At 58.4% G+C, this 18,179-nt stretch overlaps 1 protein-coding gene across 9 annotated transcripts in view; it reads right to left on the reverse strand.

Annotated features, from left to right (window-relative positions):
- The window catches only part of EHMT1 (euchromatic histone lysine methyltransferase 1), a 63,393-nt gene that overhangs the window by 17,862 nt on the left and 27,352 nt on the right, over window positions 1-18,179 (reverse strand). For 4 of the 9 annotated variants that reach the window (XR_004984173.2, XM_036416795.2, XM_036416797.2 and 1 more), the window contains 7 exons: window positions 16,723-16,894; window positions 15,009-15,166; window positions 14,609-14,797; window positions 9,443-9,520; window positions 8,076-8,196; window positions 5,774-5,893; window positions 5,336-5,481 (listed from right to left, as the gene is read on the reverse strand). Coding sequence is in view for 8 of the 9 variants with exons in the window: in XM_036416795.2 (XP_036272688.2) it covers window positions 5,336-5,481; window positions 5,774-5,893; window positions 8,076-8,196; window positions 9,443-9,520; window positions 14,609-14,797; window positions 15,009-15,166; window positions 16,723-16,894 (984 nt within the window). In the remaining variant the exon portion in view is untranslated. Of the gene's footprint in view, window positions 1-3,580; window positions 3,727-5,071; window positions 5,117-5,335; window positions 5,482-5,773; window positions 5,894-8,075; window positions 8,197-9,442; window positions 9,521-14,608; window positions 14,798-15,008; window positions 15,167-16,722; window positions 16,895-18,179 lie in introns of those variants that run through there. The other 5 variants (XM_036416798.2, XM_036416794.2, XM_036416801.2 and 2 more) reach the window with 4 other exon arrangements.

Genomic DNA, 18,179 nt, shown 5'->3' on the forward strand with positions numbered 1-18,179 from the left:
AGCAGGCGCCGGGCTCAGGAGCTGGGCACTGAGGGGTCTGGGTTTGGACCCGCCACCAGCAGATGCAGGAGTGACAGAAAAACAACTGGATGGCCTGGGTAGCTCCCCAGCAGCCGAGACACGAGGAAATGCACATGGAAATGCTGGAATAGAACGTGCTCACACGCACACTCCAAAGGAGGAAGAAACCACGGAGTCTGAAATGGAGGAGAGAAGTGAGCTCACAAAGGAGAGGAGAGGAGCAGCTGTCAGCTGTGTGGCAAGGTCGCACCTCACATGCACGCCCGAGCCCAGAGCCGGAGAGAACGGGCTGAAAAGCAAATTGCTACCGGTGGGGGTTTTCTAGGAATGAGCGGCTCTCAGAAGCCTCACAGGGATAAACACCAGGAGGAAAACAAAGGGCAGCACCCCCTCCCTTGCCAGGAGGGGGCCCTGGCGGGGGCCAGAGCCTCCCCACACGCACGAACCAGGTCAGACAGGCCCGCGTGTCGCCAGAAGCCCCCGAGTCACCTGGCCAACGCCGCAGTGCCGACAGCTCTCCCATGAACACACCTTCCAGAAATGAAGGCAAATGGGCTTTGTCAGGCACAGCGAAGGGAGAGAATCCGTGACGAGCAGGCTGTGCCACCAGGAGCAAGGACACACAGGCAGACGCAGGGTTTACAGAAACGAGGATAACCCAGAGGGAGACGACACTGCCGAGGCATGAAGCTGCAGGTGACAGAAGGATGCGCGTCGCCCCATTGAAAGCCGGCAGGCAGGTGAAAGCAATAGCAGCCCGTGTGTGTGTGTGTGTGTGTGTGTGTGTGTGGACACAACACACACATGACCCCATCGACACAAGGCTAAGACGTGCACAGACACGAGGGAGAGCTCTGCCAAGCCAGACGGCACGTCGAGCGGCACAGCAGCCATGAAGAGAAGCAGATCCGTTAAGACAGCGTAATCTCAGGGCACCCGTTGACGACGTTAGGAACAGACGTAAATGATAAAGCCAGCCGTGGGATAAATTACAATCACAGACCCCCAATGCACAAGGCTCAACCCGGAGAAAAAGGAATAGCAGGTGGCTGCCTCAACTCCAGTAAAACAGTAACTGTGACTGGACGACATCCATGATCACATGACGTGGGGGTGCCCACACAGACCAGTAAGCATTGGAGACCCACACGCACACAAGGCTAACCCGAGGTGCTATGCAGAGTCGCTGCCAACATGAGGGCGGACACAGCGAGGGCAGGTGCCTCCAAGGGGAGGCGGCAACCGGGGGCAACGTCGGGCGTCAGAGCGCAGAGGCGGCGGGCTGTTCAGACCACAGGCCGGAGGAGGAGGAAGCAGGGCCAGGCCGCGGAGCTTGGGCTGCAGCGCCAGCACCGCAGGACCAGCACGCCAGGCAGGAACCCAAGACCCACCAAGGGCCCGAGCAGCAGGCCCCGGCCGGGTGGGGTTCCTCGGCTGCACTGTCAGGCTGACGAGGACGTGCAGGGGGCTGCCTGCGTGTGGACTGGCCTCAGTAAAGCTGCAACGGGGCAGCGCGAAGACCAAGGAGCTTGCTCACAAAGGCTACTGACACCGGAGGAGACCGCTGAGCATCACGACAGTCTGAGGGAAGAGTACAGCCCCAGACATCCCTGGGAATGTTGGTGCGCTTGAAGTTGTCCCAGAGCTCCTTACGCTATCTTCATATTTCCTGAGTCTTCTGTTTGTTCTTATGATTGGGTATTTTCTGCTTCCTCATACTCTAAATTGTTGATTTGATTCTCGGAATCCTCTACTGTACTGTTGAATCCCTGTAAACTATTCCTTATTTCAGTTAGTGTATGCTTAATTTCTGACTGGTCCTTTTTCATATCTTGGACATTCTTTTTTCTTTTTTTCTTAGAGAGGAAGGGAGAGATAGAGTTAGAAACATCGATCAGCTGCCTCCTGTACACCTCCTACTGGGGATATGCCCGCAACCAAGGTACATGCCCTGACTGGAGTCAAACCTGGGACCTTTCATTCCGCAGGCCATTGCTCTATCCACTGAGCCAAACTGTTAGGGCCATATCTTGGATATTCTCACAGAGATCCCTGAAGGTCTCATGAAGATCCTTAAGTAATCTTGTAACCATGGTTTTGAACTCTGTATCCCGCAGTTTGCTTACTTTCATTGCTTTCATTTGTGACTTGTTTGTCGCTGCATTTTGGCTGCTCCGTGCTTGTTTCTACGTATTCGGTAGAGATGCTCTGGCCCCTGGAGGCGGCAGTGGTCTTGTGTGGCAGGTGTCCTGTAGGGCCCAGCGGCCCAGCCCGTGTGGGCTGTGCACAGTCTTGTACTTGATCCTCGACTGCTGTCGGAGTCACTGGGAGGAGTTCACGTCCAGGTCAATTGGCATGAGGACCAGCTGCAACTCCAGTGGGAGAGCTGCCGTGCAGGAGACACCCCTAGGAGCAGGACTTGTTCAGTGGGGCTCTGGTGCTCCCTGCGTCTGCCCTCTGTGGGTTGCTTGTGGGTGTGGAGAGCTGTGAGCTGCGCTGGTCTGAAGCTGTCATACTGGGGCACTGGCTCTAGGGCCTCCTGGGGGTGCAGTCAGCCCTGCCTGGGGCCACTAGGCAGGAGCTCCATTGGGATCTGCAGATTCCTCCTATTTGTATTGGGCTCGGAGGTGCCCAGATGAGGCTCACCTGTGAAGCAAGGCAGGCTGGCGCTAGTGCCGGGTCCTGAGCCTTTCATTGATGGGTTTGAGCCAGGACAGGCCATTCATATGGAAAAACTGCTACAAACAGACTATCTCCCTCCCAATTAAAAAACAACAACAAACGAACACAGGTGGGTTTCAGACCAGCCCTTCCGTCCTTCTCCCGGTCTCCCGGGGCTTCCCTCTTCTCTAGCTGTAGGGCTTCCATTCAGCCAGCTTTCAGGTGGTTCTGAATGATATTGTTCTGCATTTTAGTTGTAATTTTGATGTAGTTGTGGGAGGTGGGAGGTGTCAAATACAGGTGTTTACCTATCCCATGATCTTGGTTCTTGGAAATTAAAAAATTTTAAGTAACAATTTATTTTAAGATAGCAATATATCTACCATTTGCTAACATAAAAAACTTAAGTTTCCAAAAGAGAAAAAAAATTACTATAATTTTATTGATTTCAGAGAAGGAGAGAAACATCAATGATGAGAATCACTGATCAAGCCCACAACCCTGGCCTATGCCTTGACTGGGAATCCAACCATCAATTCTAGTTTAGAGGTGGATCTAGTCATGGACATGGTCAACCACCTCAGTAAAGCTGAGGTATTGTTGTGCTAAATAAACTTGCAGTTAAAAAATATTTATTTTTAAAAAGGTACATGGTAGTTTCTTAGAAGGCTGGTTGCACCCCAGCCGGTTTGGCTCAGTGGACAGTGTTGGTCTGTGGACCAAAGGGTCCCAGGTTTGATTCCGGTTGTAGGCTCCTCCCGGGCCCTGGTCAGGGTGTGTGCACGAGGCAACCAATTGATGTATTTCTCTCACATTGATATTTCCGTCTCTCCTTCCCTCTTCCATTCTCTGAAAATCAATGGAAAAATATCCTCAGGTGAGGATTAAAAAAGGAAAAAAAAAGGACCGGTTGCTGGGAAATGGCCCAGTTCAGAGTGCTCCAGGAAGCCCACGGGTGTGTTGCACTCTGAATGGTTCTGCAGAACCAGGGAAATGACTGGCTCCGAGTCACTCAGACCTTCACACCTAGGAAGGTGCTGGGCCCTTGGAGAGAAGCAGTGAAAGGCACAGAGCCTCTCGGCATTGTGGGACAGGCATGGCCCCAGGAAAGGGTCACGTGAAGATGGCATGTGCGCCAAAGATGGGACTGTTGGAGCACCAACAAGAACAAAACGTGGCTCAGTGTCTGAGCATTGACCTGTGAACCAGGTCGTCACTGGTTCGATCAGGGCTCATGGTTGGGTTGGGTGCTCAATCCCCAGGAGGGAGTGTGCAGGAGGCAGCCGATCGATGTTTCTCTCTCATCAGAGTTTCCATCTCTCTATCCCCCTCCCTTCGTCTCTGAAAACCAATAAAAACATAAAAAACTTATATATATTCATGTCCACAGTGATGCTTTGAAAGGGAGGGTTGGTCAACCTCAGACGAGGATGGAACAGACTGTCTGAAGGACTGGGAAAGGAATGAGACACTAGAAGAGAAGGCAAGTCTCCCTGTAAACCACCCGAGTAACAGAACCAGCCGCCCCCCTTTACAACGCTGACGAACTACCACCGACACCGGAGAAACAGGAGACACACAGCCCACACCGGAGCCGGGACGGGCAGGCTGTGCAGGGGTCACTGGCACCCGCTCATTACTTGAAGGATGAAGAGATCGAGCAGCAGCCATGATGCTGTCCTCAGGGCCAGCAGAGGGGAGGTCCGTGCCAAGTCCCAGCCGGACTGCGGGAGGAATGGCAGTGCCCAAGGACATGGGAGGCTGAGGACTGAAGGCAGGGCATCAGCCGCCACACGGCACAGACAGTGTCTCAGCACCACTGCTGGGGTGCGGGGAGCCCACAAACCACGCCAGAGCATTCTGGGCAGGTAAGTAGACACACCACTGAAGGGTGGTGTGCCCGAACCTTGAGCTCTGGCCACAGGACGAGGACCCGATCTCACGGAGGAGAAGCCGCAGCTGCAGCGTCGGGGGTCCGGGTCGCCCCACAGCGGACGGAGGCAAGGTGTGGCAGGAGCTTGGGTGAAAAGAGGCAGAAAGGCACAGGGCACACACAGCCAATGCCACGAGGAGGCCCTGGGGGAAACTGTAAGAGGACGGTTTTCACAGACATCTGACTCTGGCCTGGGCATTATGTAACAGGAGTGCTATTTCTGCTCCATGAGAAATGTCCTTCTTTAGGAAAACGCATCCTGAAATATTTAGTGGTGTGTGGGTCTGCGCTGGAATGCCAGCTCACAGTCAGGACGAGGGCGAGGGCGACGAGTCAGGCTGCAGATGGCAGAGGCGGGGACGGGCCAGGCGTGTGCGTGCCTCTGTCACAGGGGAAAGTCCTGGGAGAGGGCGGGCGGGTCTGTGGACAGGCTGAGTGACGGGACGAGACGTGAACATCAGCGCTGCAGGCTCAAGGCCGCCAGCCTACCCACGCCTGCACCTGCAGCAGGCGGGTCCTCGTGGGAGCAGGAGCCTCAGAGCAGGCGGGCGAGGCACCCCGGCATCGCCGCCCTAAGAGCTCGCCACCGAGTCTGCGTTTCCAGGCCAGCACCTCTGCTGCCCCCCCAGGCTCTGCGCCTGTAAGCCTGGGCACCTGCCATGCTCAGACCCGCTCGCGCACTGCCACGCCCCTGCTTGGCTAACGAGAGTGAGTGCTCACCTCGTGGTCCACGCTCTCCATGGCCATGCACTGGTTGTTGGCCAGAGTGGTGATCTCTCGGCTTTTCGGGGTTTCCATCCGGCAGCTGCAGAGGGGCACTTCCTGGAGGCCGTCCGTCTCGCCCGCGTCGGGACCGTTAGCCAGCCCTGGAGTCAGACATGCGAGAACATCCCCACCAGTGGAACATGTGCCGGCTCTCGCTCCAGCCTTGCCCCGGCTGCTGACACGCGCGCGCATACGTGCACACACACACACACACCACCCCCCACAGTGAAGTGCAGCCCATAAGGGACTATTCACGACCTTTACAACATCAGGGCAGGGAAACACCAGCGACAAGGTGCTGTGTGGGCAGCGTCACCATTGGGGCCACAGCCAGGAATGCCCACCAGGGGACAGGAAGGCAAGTCGGAGCCAGTCGATCAGCCTGACGCTCACCTGCTTGCGTGCTCTTGACACCGAGATCCAGGGAGTCCAGAGACACCTCCATGTACCCCGCGCTGTCCCCCGGGGCCGCCGGCTCTGCGCTCCCCGAAGACGACGTGTACGCTTCAGGACCTGGGTTTAAAGGCACCTCTGTCAACGCCGCGCCCCAGACGTGGTACCAATCATCCTGCTCAGCTCAGCCATCACCGCCACGTGGTCCAGGCCACCGCAGCCCCCGCCATTCTGCACCCACTGTGAGCCCCCCGTCCACTCACGACTCGTGGGAGGGTCTGTGTCAAGCAAAACCGAGGCTCAGATGTGTCAAACCTCCTTCTCTGACGGACCAGCCAGAGCCCAGTGGCCAACCGCCCAGAGGACAGCGAGCGCCTGGTGTGTGGGCTCCGCGACCCGCAGGGCCAGACCAGACGCTGGGCAGCCAAGGAGCCGCCCGCGCATGCAGACCCCTGGGCCCAGGACAGGGTCGCCCATCTAGCAGCCCAGGGACGGCGTGTGTGCAGAGGAGGAGGTCCTGGAGCCTGCCACTGTCGGGGCCTGGCTGTGAGGAAGGCGCTCGGACACAGGCGGCATCGCGGAGGGGTGGCATCACGCCTGAGTGCCACCACATTCTGCTCTGGGTGCGGGACAGGCAGGGAGCCAGCACCCGCGAGAAGGCGCATACCCCGGAAGAGCAGGAGGGCCTGTGCCATTTTCAGCCTCACAGAGAAACGCTCCAGCTCCCGTGGGAGTGCTCAGGCATGTGCTGTACACGTCACGCCAAGCCAAGCAGGCAAAGGTGACACCTCTGCCCCAAAGGAGCGCTCCGTCCCGGCCTGTCCCTGCGAGTCAGCCGCAGAGGAGCACACCGGGCAGCTGGCCCATGGGGAAGGTCTGATGAGCGAGGAGCCGACTGGGAAGGAGCATGAGGTTCAAGGAGGCCCCCCGACACCCGAGTCCAGGCTCACATGTGACAGGCACACACAGCGCCTCCATTCAGGGGAGACAAAGCTGTCCCACTGAGCAGAGCTGCCTCTCCGTCAGGGCATGAAGGGAGCTGAGATAATCTGGAAAGTGACGGGGTGCTGCAGCTTTGAGGTGCAGATGGATGGATGGACGGACGGGTGGATGGAAAGAAGGAAGAGACGAGGATGTCCAGAAATGCCCAACATTGTCAGCAAAGGTGGGAAGGTGCAAAGAGAAAGTCCACGCGGCACCAGCTCAGCCGCATCGGAGACCCATGACAGGGCTAGATGGAGACTTCAAGAAAAGGCGGGACAAAGACTTTGTGCCTGACAGTTAGCTCAGACCTCTGAGCTCACTAACAGCAGGATTTGGAAAGAATATAGTCATAAGTTAGACTTCAACGTACTTTAAACTTTTACTAGTGCACACATTCACAGAACACGCACTTCACCGAGGACTGGCACTCCCTGGGAAGGCACACGGCGATCTTCCACCACCGAGAGAAAAACACTTTCCCAGAGAAGACGCAGGGGGAAACGTGACCCAGCACCAGGATGCCAGCGGTGGCTGCGCACGGGGAAGAGGTCCGTGCTTTGGAACGGTTTCCCGCCGAGTCAGACACCACGGGACCAGCCCTCCAGGCCAAACGTCGACCCGACAGGGAGAGCATCTGCTCTGAGACAGCACGGTGTGCCCAGCGCTTCCCTCGGAAACAGCCCCAATGGGAGGGACACAACAGCCCAGCAAGCAAGGGACCCAGGCCCCGTGGGCAGCCCTGGCCTGGTCTCCGGCCACCCAGCCCACACAGCACCGTGGCTGCCTCTCCAACAGCCATGCACAAAGCAGCTGCCCGAGAGCCAGGCGCCTGCCCACATGCATCCACACAGACTGCGGTGTGACCTGCCTGGACAAGTGAGGCTGGGTGACTGGGACAGGAGGCTGGCAGGGGAGGGACCCTGTCCCCAATGCCGAGTCCTCTGAAAACAAGTGGCTGCACTAGCCCCGCCCCAGGCTGCTGACCTCCTGGGTCTGAGGGCCAGTGCCTTCCTTGTGTCCCTTGACAAAAGGCCCCCTGAAGCAGGGGGACCTGAGCGAGGGGCTGAAAGCCACCAAGCGGGCCGAGGCACTGCCCTGGGACACTGAGGTCCACACAGGCCACCATTCCCGGTCACCAGGGAAGGCGATGAAGGAGCCCATCAGCTCGCAGGCACCACGGAAGTGTGAGTGCCACAGGGTCTCAGGGTCAGTCACTGAGGGCCGCCCCGCAGGAGTGGCACACACCTCTCCTCCTCTTTTAAAGGTGGACTCCTCCAGAGCCCGCCCCCGGCTCCCGCCCAGGGCCCGGGCTGCTCACCCAGCACGCTGCAGGCCTTCCTCCGGTTCCTCCGCCGCCGCTTCCTGGCCGGCTTGACCCAGGGGCTGTCAGGCTTCCCTTTCCTCTTGAGGAACTTCTTCCTGGTGCTGGACTCGGAGCTCTGCAGCAGAGGGCAGACAGGGAGAGCTAAGCGCGGGGCCTCCCAGCCCACACACCACCGCTTGGTTTTTGTGGGTAAAACGTCTGCTACGTCCTGATTCTACGACTAAAAAGTTAATTGCACTTTTAGGCATTTTTTCTGGATCCCATCCTTAAAGATACTCAGGCTTTCCCCCAAACATCACTCTAAGCCAGTTTATCTTCTAGGCCCCGAAAGCGCTCGGAACACGGGAATGGGTCGTGTAAGTCTGGAGTTTGGCTCAGGAAGCGCCAACGCGCGGAGCCCCAGCCCACACGCTGCGCAGAGGCACCTCGGAGCTCCAGTCCACCTTCACGAAGAGGCTGGAGGCAGCGCGGGGGGCACGCTGCTCTCCTTCACGGCTGGCCTGAGTTTCTAAGTCTAGGTGGGAGGATGTCCACCTGCCACGAGCGACAGACAGACAGACAGACTCGCAGCGCAGCTGGCCAGCCCTGCAGCTGGGCGAGAGGCACCGAAGACTCCTGCCCACTGTGGCAGACGGGAAAGAACGTGTGCAGAGACGAAGGCGCACAGGTGCAGGGCCTGGCCTTTCCGCCCCCGCCGGTGCTGACCGTGCCAGTGCTCCGCCCAGTGGGCCCTCGCCACAGCCCGCCGCCCCTGCCCCTGCCCCCTGGAGCTCCTGATGGCAAAGCTTCAGGAAGAACTGGCAAGCACTGCACCCAGAGCTCCCGGCACGTCACACCGTCCCCACGTCCGTGTCCTCCCTCCGCTCATCCGCCCAGACCAGCTGACACCACACGCCACATGCTGCCTCCTAAGGGTGCTCCTCCAGCCACGTGACCTCCATCCTGAGCTCCCTCTCTGCAGCTCGGAGAACACCTGCCGGTCCCAGGACCCACTTGTCTGGCCGTGGTGCCCAGGCTGCATCCCTCCCCACGTCCAAGCTCCCCCTCCCACCCAGGGCCCTGCCTCCGTGACGACTCCACTGGCTGCCCAGTGCTAACCACAGACTTGGCCTCGCCCGCCCCACCCCACCCCGCCTGCCGCCCCCACCCCGACAGGTGCCTTCTCCCTGACCCCTCACGCCTCCTTCCTCAGGCCACGCGGTGGCAGCAGTCTCGGGGGACCCCTGCCTGGCCTGACTGCAGTGCCGCTCCTGCTCCTGTCCGAGGCCCTGTCCCCCCACGCGCACAGACACGGTGAACGGATGACGCTGCCTCCTGGTGCCTGGGCTAAAAACACGAAGTCAGAATGCACCGCTGGTTACCAGGTCGGACTCGTCTCCATCCTCCTCCTCCTCCCCGGTGCCGGCCGACTCCTGCTCCTCCTCAGACTCGCCATCCATCTGACCAGCCGCACAACAAGCCAAAAAGAAAACAGAAACCAATGAGACGCTCCAGTGGCAGTGATTCCATCAAAACCACATTTTCCAAACACAGCAGGAGCTCACATGGTCAGCGCTGAGGTGAGTGCCTGGCCCATCACCTGCGGTTCTGAGCGTGGAGTTCGGTTGGGCAGTACCAAAGCACACGCGGTGAGGTCAGAGGGTACAGTCACAGACAATGACCCCGGCCCCCGCAGACACACCTGGCCCATCGGCACAGGGCCTCCTGCCGGTGCCCACAGGGGCTGAACACAGAGCATTTCTGTCTTGTCAGATGACGAGCCGTCACAGGCAGTTTGTGGATGTTATTTCTTCTAAGTAAAACACGTTTTGTAGTTCTTTCCATATCAAATCGACACAGACCTTACTGGCTGCAGATAAGCCTTTTCTAGCACATGGGTGACACATGCTAAAACACACATGAGCACCCATGTGCTTCTCACGGACCTGGCGGCAGGGACGGCCCGTACGTGCTGGCCTGGCCTCTGTGGGGCACGTGGGGGCGTCGTCAGCCCCGCCTCGAGGGCACCCAGCTCCACACGTGGCCGTGCACTGAGCCACAGGACCCTCCGCAGGGACCAGCCCCACAGGCACGGCTTCACGTGCTCTCCGCCTCCGCTGGGCCTCACCGCACCCACACCACCTGGGGTTCTTGCTTTCTGACCGCTCTGGGAAGCTGCACACACAGGTGCTGGCACGGTGCCGGCTGACTGTCACAGGTGTTTTCTGCGGTAAGTTCTTGGAGCTTTGCTTCTGGGGTTTTGATATAAACTCAGAAGGTGACCTGGGCCGGCCACACGTGTCCACCTCTCTCTTCGGGCTTCTCTCTCTTCTCGCTGGCCATCAGAAGAGTCCCAAGATCCCCTGCCACCCAGCAGTACTTTAAATCTTCTGGAAGCTACTTTTTTAAGTAACAGCTTTCCCGGGAAGTGGCTCTTCACCCAGAAACGCGTCGCTATCAAGTGTCTGATGGGTGGTTCTCAGTATGCTTGGGGTGGCCATCACCCCAATTCCAGAAGGAGGTGGCGTTAGTTAGGGACCATCCAGCAGGAGCTCACACCTTTTCCCCGAAGATCAGCCGACTGTTCCAACATTTACAAACTGTCACGGTCCCTAGGCCACAACCTAAACTCTCTTCCTGCAGTAAACTCGGTCTTACTACAAACGGCTGCTACGGCCCTCCGAAGCTCCCGCCCGCCTCTCCTCACAAGCCCCGTTTCGGGCACCACGGCCCTCGCTCCCATCCTGCGGCCACAAGGCCTGCGCCCGCCGCTCCCGACAATCCTGTAGCGGATCTGGGGGTGCACATAGCACGGTCCTCCCCTCCAGACACGCCATGGGCCTCGCCACCAGCTCGTCTTTCTTCTGAGCCTCTTCCAGCAGATTCACGCTCTCTTCTCACAGGGAGCGCGCACTTCCTGTGGAATCCATGCCCAGCGCACCGGTGAGCACGTCACAGATCGTGCTTTTAGTTTTACGGGGAGAAGCTGTGCTTTGTTTCTCACAGTCTTCCCTTCGAAGCGCCACAATGAAGTGCCTGCTTTTCAACGACCTTGTCCTGGACGACTGCGTGGCCCGTGCGGTGCCACCCGCCGTTTCCCGCGCCTGCACCGCCGGGCCCTGACCCTGAGGCTGGGCCCCGCCACCACCTGCTCCCTGGTTCTGTGCGGGAGCACGGGCGCGGCTCTCCAGCTGCTCCTCCCCCGCTTCGGTCTCGCCGCTGGAGGGGAATCCATCCTCGCAAACACTTCTTTCTCCTGGTCCTGCCACAGGAACGTTTCCCGCTGGTTCTCATCCCACAAGATCTCAGGGACTGCGCTGCGGGTTTAGGCGGGTAGACGGCAGCCACCCTCCCCTTCACTCCTGTTAGAAATGCTTTAAAAGCTCACCACTGAGGAGCACAGCAGCCTGTCTGGTAGGGTTCGATAGCTTCCGTCAGCTTTATTTATTATATGGTATCTTTAAGTTTCGTTGGGTAGTTTTTATTTTAAAAAGATTGAACAATGAAACCTAGCAGGTTGCTCAGTGATTACAGCGTCAGCCCTTGGACTGAAGGGTCAATGCCGGTCAAGGGCATGTTGCAGGCTCAATCCCCGGCCTCAGTCAGGGAGCATTCGGGAGGCAAGCAATGGATACCGTATGTCTCTCTCACATCAATGTTTCTCTCTCTCCCCTCCCCGCTTCTCATCTCTCTAAAAATCAATGGAAAAAATATCCTCAGGTGAGGATTAACAACAGCAGCAGACTGAGCAATGAAACTACCATCAAAACAAGCAGGTTAACAACTCAGTGGCCCAGCTCGTGCCGTGAGACCTGGAAGGAAGGAGCAGGGGACTTGGCAGGGTCGCTGGGAAACTGCACACACAACAGCTGCTGAGAAGGCAAATCACACCCAAGGGACGGGCAGAGGGACCGCAGCCGGACAACCGGGCAGTGCTGCAGGCTGAGACAGGAGGGAGCGAAGGCTCTGGGGCCGACCTGTCACCAGACCCAGCTCCGACCTCAGGCTGGGAAGTGAGGGTTGCGCCTCGCCTCCTCCCAACGCTCAGAACATCTGTAACCACCACCCCCACCCAGCTGCCTGCCACGTGACCAGACCCTCAAACCGGCTTCTAAACCAAACAGCAATGCTGGCCACACCAGTGAGAAGGCGGCTGCCATGGGAGGAACACACAACGGGCTCCCCTGCTACCAAGTGATTTGGAATGTAACCGCCCCACCGACAAGCGGCTGCACCGAGTGGGGTCCCACAGGGACACACAGGAGACGTGCCTGAGCCCTCGGGAGGGGAGGCCAGTCTGGCCGTGAAGTCGTGCGGGTCCCACAGCGGCAGGCACTCTGGGCGGCTAGCAGGCACCTGGGGACACCACAAGCTGAGTTCTGGTCTCGGGAAAACCACTAAGAATTACAGAGCCTTTACTGTGTTATGTCCGATAGTATTTCTGTCACAAATTAAAACGAGCATGTTTAACCCACAGTACAGCTCCAATAAATGACAGTTTAAAGACAACTACAATTTTAGCATTTTGCAGCAACTTCTGACCCCAAGATGGCCAGAGAGGATCTCAGAGAACCAAGATGACTTTAAAAACCACCGTGATAGCCCTCGCCAGGGTGGCTCCACAATAGTGTCGGCCGGTGGACTGAAGCATCTGGGGTTCAGTTCCCTGAAGGCCACACGCCCAGGTTACAGGCTCCATTCCCAGGAGGGGGCATGCAGGAGGCAGCCAATCAATGAGTCTCATCATTGATGTTTATCTCTCTCCCTCTCCCTTCCTCTATGAAATCAATTTAAAAAAACACACACCGTGATATAACAATGAAAATGAATTAACAGTACAAAGACCACAAACGTAACACTGCAGAGACAGCCACACTAACACATGCCCACGCAAGGTTCCGTCAGCACAAAGCAGGGCTGTCTGAGGGCGGCCGGCGAACACTCAGGCATGGCGTTCTGTGGTCACTGGCCAACGAAGTCCTTATCACTCTTGGGATCACGAGGTCATCCCCAAACCCCAACCCCAGCTGGCTTCACAGGCGCCCCGAAACACAGACGCTCTCGGCCTCCCCCTTTCATCTCGGCCACTCAGTGCTGGTAACAGGCCCTGTGACCTGTCTCCGCTGAGCAGTCTGCCCCTCGCACGGCCACCGTGTGACACACCTGTGGCTGTCGACCGACACGCAGTCAGGCGTGAGGAGTGTCCGCAGGTGCATGGACCATCTTTCTCTCCCTGGAGTGGCCGTGACCATGACATCTATTCTCGCTCCCTGCAGCTGCCGACTGAGAGCCATACCCGCCATCTGGTTTTGTTTCCCGCTGGCCATAGTATCTTCTTCTGTCTGCCTTTTCTTGGTTCTTTGGTTCGCTGGAGACTCACTTAGCTTTCCCCTTTACAGACTCAAACTCCTGTGCCGTAGTGTCTATGACAACGGAGGCTTTTTAAACCAGCCAGGGGAGAATCAGCCAGTAAACACTGTTGACGTACGTGGATAGCCATTTCGAGGGAATGGGTTCCATAGCATTCAGCCATTTTGAGTGCATTAACATTACATTTTATCACCAAATTAGTTCTGTAAGTCAAACGTTGATGAACAGAAGGTGATATCCATGAAGTATTAGAAGACAGCTTACATCAATGCCAGCACCCAGGATCCAGGAGGAACAGCAAGAGGCAAGGCCTGGGCTGCGAGCCCCCAGGCAGGGCTGGGAGACAAGCCGGCCCAGAGCGGATGCCCACCCCACGGTCACACACGCTCCTGGTGCCACGTCGTCACAGACGCACAACCACAGACGACGGGACAGAATGCTCAGCGGGGCTCGGAGCAATGGTCAGCTCAAAGGTGACTGCAAGTTTCCTGAGCCAAGACTGATACGGCTCAGGAAGAGCACAGCATCCATGTCCCCCAGCTCCCAACGCCCCTTCTTGTCTTCCCCTCAGAACTGAGTGCACACAAATGCTCCCCCATCCACGGCATCTGCTCAGAAACCACACCCACCGGGCCCCTGGAGACGCTGGCCAGGACGGAGCCCAGGGCCACTTGCAGGCAGTGCCTGGCTGGCAGGGCCACGATGCGGCAGCTGTGACCGTGCTGCCACCCTGCCACCTCCTGGAGCTGGTCCTCGGGTGGCCACATAACAAGGACATGCCTGGCCCCTGGGACACACCAGGGGCTGCCCGATTGCATGTCCCTCAGCAGCCGTGGATACCCACTGGCTCCGACCAGGAGGACAGGGACTCCCATCAGTGCCTCAGCGGGGGAGGCTGCGCCTGGGGAGGGGCCCCACCGGCCAGCAGCAAGCACCATGAGCAGTCAGCCACCAGAGTCCTGTCCACCCAGAGCTCAAGGAGGTCAACGCAGCCCTGCCACACAGGTACAGGGACACACATCCCTGATAACATAAAGGTTATCTAAATGCAGGAAAGGTAAGCAGAAACTTAAGTCAGATGCAGGCAGGGATGGAGGGGGCCTAGAAGGGCCACTGCCAACTCCCGGATCCACGAAGGCCCGCGCTGCAGCCTCCTGACCGAGGAGGGACAGGCCTACCTTGTGGGTGCGGTCACTCCCCGACACACTCTCTTTGGAAGTCCTGCTGTCCTCCGTGGGGAAGGCGGCAGCCTGCTCGGCGCCCTGGTCCTCCTCCTCCTCCAGCTCCTCGGAGTCCTCCTCCTCCGAGTCCATCTCCATGCTCTCCCCGTTCACGTGGAGGGTGCTGTCGCCCAGGTCCTTCTCGCTCTGAGCAGGGGCAGGGCATCCGTCACGTGGAGCCGGGAGCAGGACGGCCTGCCACCCCCCAGCGCAGGGCGCCGCCACCACAGGGACGGGAGGCATGGCCTAGAGCCGAGGCGCCTCAGCCTGGCTCCTTCGAAAGGGACACAGGCCATCCACCCCCCACCCAGGCCGCAGAGGGTCCTGGACAGACACACGGCGCACACTGCGCCCGTACCTTGGCGCCTGCAGTGGAGTGAGTTATACTCTTAAACATCTCAATCACCGTCCTCTGTTTTAACACTTTGGTCTTTTTCCTGGGAACCAGACTATAGGTTCCCATTCTTCGTTTTTTCTTCCGAGACACTGCAGCTGCTAAAACAAAAGGCAAGGAAGCTAAAAAAAAAAAAAAAAAAGAAAAAAAAAAGAAAGTCAAAGGAGACAAGAAAAGGAAGCGCCATTCAAATGTGTTTTCCAGGTGGGGGACAGCTCCCAGCCTGACCACCAACAGGCAGCACCGACACGGGACGGCCGCCGGCAGGGGCGCTCACGGGCAGACCGTTTAATTCATAAGAAAACACTGTACGGATGCAACTGGGATTGAAAGCCCCGCCCCTGCAGTGACCTTCCTGCCACCCTCCTCCTGGCTCCGTCCACCAGCTCAAGGCAGGAGGGTGCTGGGTGACAGCGCCCACAGAAAAGGGAGGACAAAGCTGGAACCAAACTTTAAAAAAAACAAAAAAAAACTCCAGGGTCTAAAAGTTTCTGAAACCCACTGAGAGAAACTGCTTTCTTTGCCGAGACCGGTTTGGCTCAATGGATAGAGCATCGGCTTGGGGACTGAAGGATCCCGGGTTCGATTCCGATCAAGGGCATGTACCTTGGTTGCGGGCATATCCCCAGTAGGGGGTGTGCAAGAGGCAGCTGATCGATGACTCTCTCTCATCAGTATTTCTAACTCTCTATCTCTCCATTCCTCTCTGTACAAAATCAATAAAATATATTAAAAAAAAAAAAAAAGAAACTGCTTTCTTTGCTGAAAAGGGCATTCTCAGGGCAACTGGCAAAAGCTGGCCAGTGTGGCTGCGCGGTTACCGCCCCGATGGCAGTGCTCCTCTCCAGAGACATTATGCGTCCCTTGTAGGAGACAACTCTGAAGTATCTAGAGGCCAAAGGGGCGTGTCTGCACCCACGCTCCGGGCTCAGGAGTCTCGGGGGGAGCACACAGCGGGGAAGGCGCGGAGATGCCGGCAGAGGGCCTGCAGGCCGGAGGTCAGACGTCCCTACAGGCGCAAGTATTTAAAGTCCAGAAGACATGCCGCTCCGACCATGGACACGCCCCAGGCAGCCTCTCAGGGGAGTGGCCGCAGTGCAGCCAGACTGTGTGGGCTCGCTACACTGAAGGGAGCGTCCTGTCTGCAGGACTTGTGTCCAGTGGCTCCAGCGCAAGCCCCGCCACCCCGGCCTCCTGGGGGCCACTCGTGCAGCCACCTGCTGCCGGAGGCCCAACCAAACGCATGCTCAGCCTCAGCCCCAACGGCAAGAGCAGAAGCAGAAGCAGGCTGAGCAGAGAGAGGGCGCCCACAGCAAAGGGGAGGACAACAGCTGGGGCCAGAGCACCATTCCCAAACCCTCCGCCCACAGGGCCCCCAATAACCATGGGGAGTTCGCCAGCCAGCATCTTCCACCCAACAGGGGACCAGGGCAGTAAGATTCCGTCATGGAGACAATCTTCATGTGAGACTGACAAGGCACCGGTGTGTGGGGGGGAAGGGGGGCGCTGCAGGTTTCCAGGGGAGCCCAGAAGGACCCCCGAGGCCAGCGCCCCAACCCTGAGCACACTCACACTCAGAGTCAAACACGGCTCTGGGTGGGCAGGGGAAGGTTGGAAACACACACCCGGAGCCGGCCACTGCCGGCCTCACCTCGGAGCCGGCCACTGCCGGCCTCACCTGTCTGTGACTTCGTGGTGGCCATGTAGCACTGGTTTTGAGGTAGCGACTGGTGAAGGGGTGGGAAGGGGGGCAAAAGCTGCTGTCGTCCAAAATCAGAAACGTTCTTGCTCATGTCCTCTGCGGGCTCCTCCTGACCTCGAGCTTCTCGGGGGTCCTTGCTGGCTGTGGGCTTCAGGACAAAGGCAGTCAGTGACCGTAATCACGCACCAGCAGCCAGCACACCGCAGCCGGCGCGCAGCCTGTGGCCCGGGCCCCGCTCCTCTCTGCACACGTGTCACCGTGAGGCGGGAGGAAGTGCGCCTGGCTCCGGGACTATAGGGTCTGCACCGCCGGCTAAGAACGTGAGGCCCCTAGAGGAGTAAGACCCACAGACAGACAATCCCTGGCGGTGGGCGGGGTGGGGAGGCAGCGGGATGAGTGTTTAAGGGGACAGTGTCCATGTGGGAAGATGAGAAGATCCCGGAGAGAGTGACAGTGGCTCCACACCTTGAATGTCCTTTGTGTCCAGAACGGGACGCTTAGAACTGGCTGAGATGGTGTATTTTATGCTTTGGGCCTGTTCATGGGTGGGGTCACTGTCCAGGCGGCAGCTGGCCCTGTGGCTCTAACTGGCCCCTGGCCACCCCCTTCTCTGAAAGGGACACTCCCCCACCTGCTCCACGTGCTGCTCCTCCAAAGCCTCCCCCTCCCCCTGCACAGGGAGCACCTCCCCCTCCCCCTGCACAGGGAGCACTATTCCAATGGAGTGCCAGGTGGGTGTGTCACTGGCCCAGGTACCGCATCCTGCTCCCTGTGCCCCTACAAGGCCCAGACGGCGGACAGAGGCAGACGGGGCCTCGGGAAAGCAGCACAGGCCACTCAGGGACACACTGCTCTGTAAGACGCTATTTTGAAAATCTAAAAAAGGCAAGCTTCTCGGTTTTGTTAGGCACTATTATTTGACAAAGCAAAAACATGAGACAAGAACTGCCTCGCACAGAGCTGCCTAGATGGGTCTGGGCGCCTCAGCCTCCCCCTCCCCTGCCCCCAGGACACTGTCACCCTCCTAGAGGGCACTGAGTCACACCTGCCACCCACTGCACCAGGCTGGCCCACACCCCACCGGCACCCAAACGGCCACAGGGTGCAGTCCTCATCACCGCGCCCGTGTCCCCAGGCCACCCTCCCCGGCCGGGGTGAGCCCTCCGGCACAGACAGCGGCCCTCTCCGCACCAGCAGATGCGACTGCACGGGGTGGGCGGGGGCTGTGCTGAGGATGGCGGGAGCTCAAAGAACTGACCCATCTTTTCCTCAGAACCTGGGGAATCCGGGGACACATGGGAGGAGGGGCAGTGGTGACACAGACGGGAAGGAGAAAGCTGAGGGGCCACTGTGCAGGTAGAGAAACGGGCTGCACTGTGGGCTGAGGTAACAAGGACCTCAATGCAGGCCTAAAGGCTCCCTTCTAGAAATTT

Source organism: Pipistrellus kuhlii, unplaced genomic scaffold (assembly GCF_014108245.1).
Source record: "Pipistrellus kuhlii isolate mPipKuh1 unplaced genomic scaffold, mPipKuh1.p scaffold_m20_p_57, whole genome shotgun sequence".
NCBI lineage: Eukaryota > Metazoa > Chordata > Mammalia > Chiroptera > Vespertilionidae > Pipistrellus > Pipistrellus kuhlii.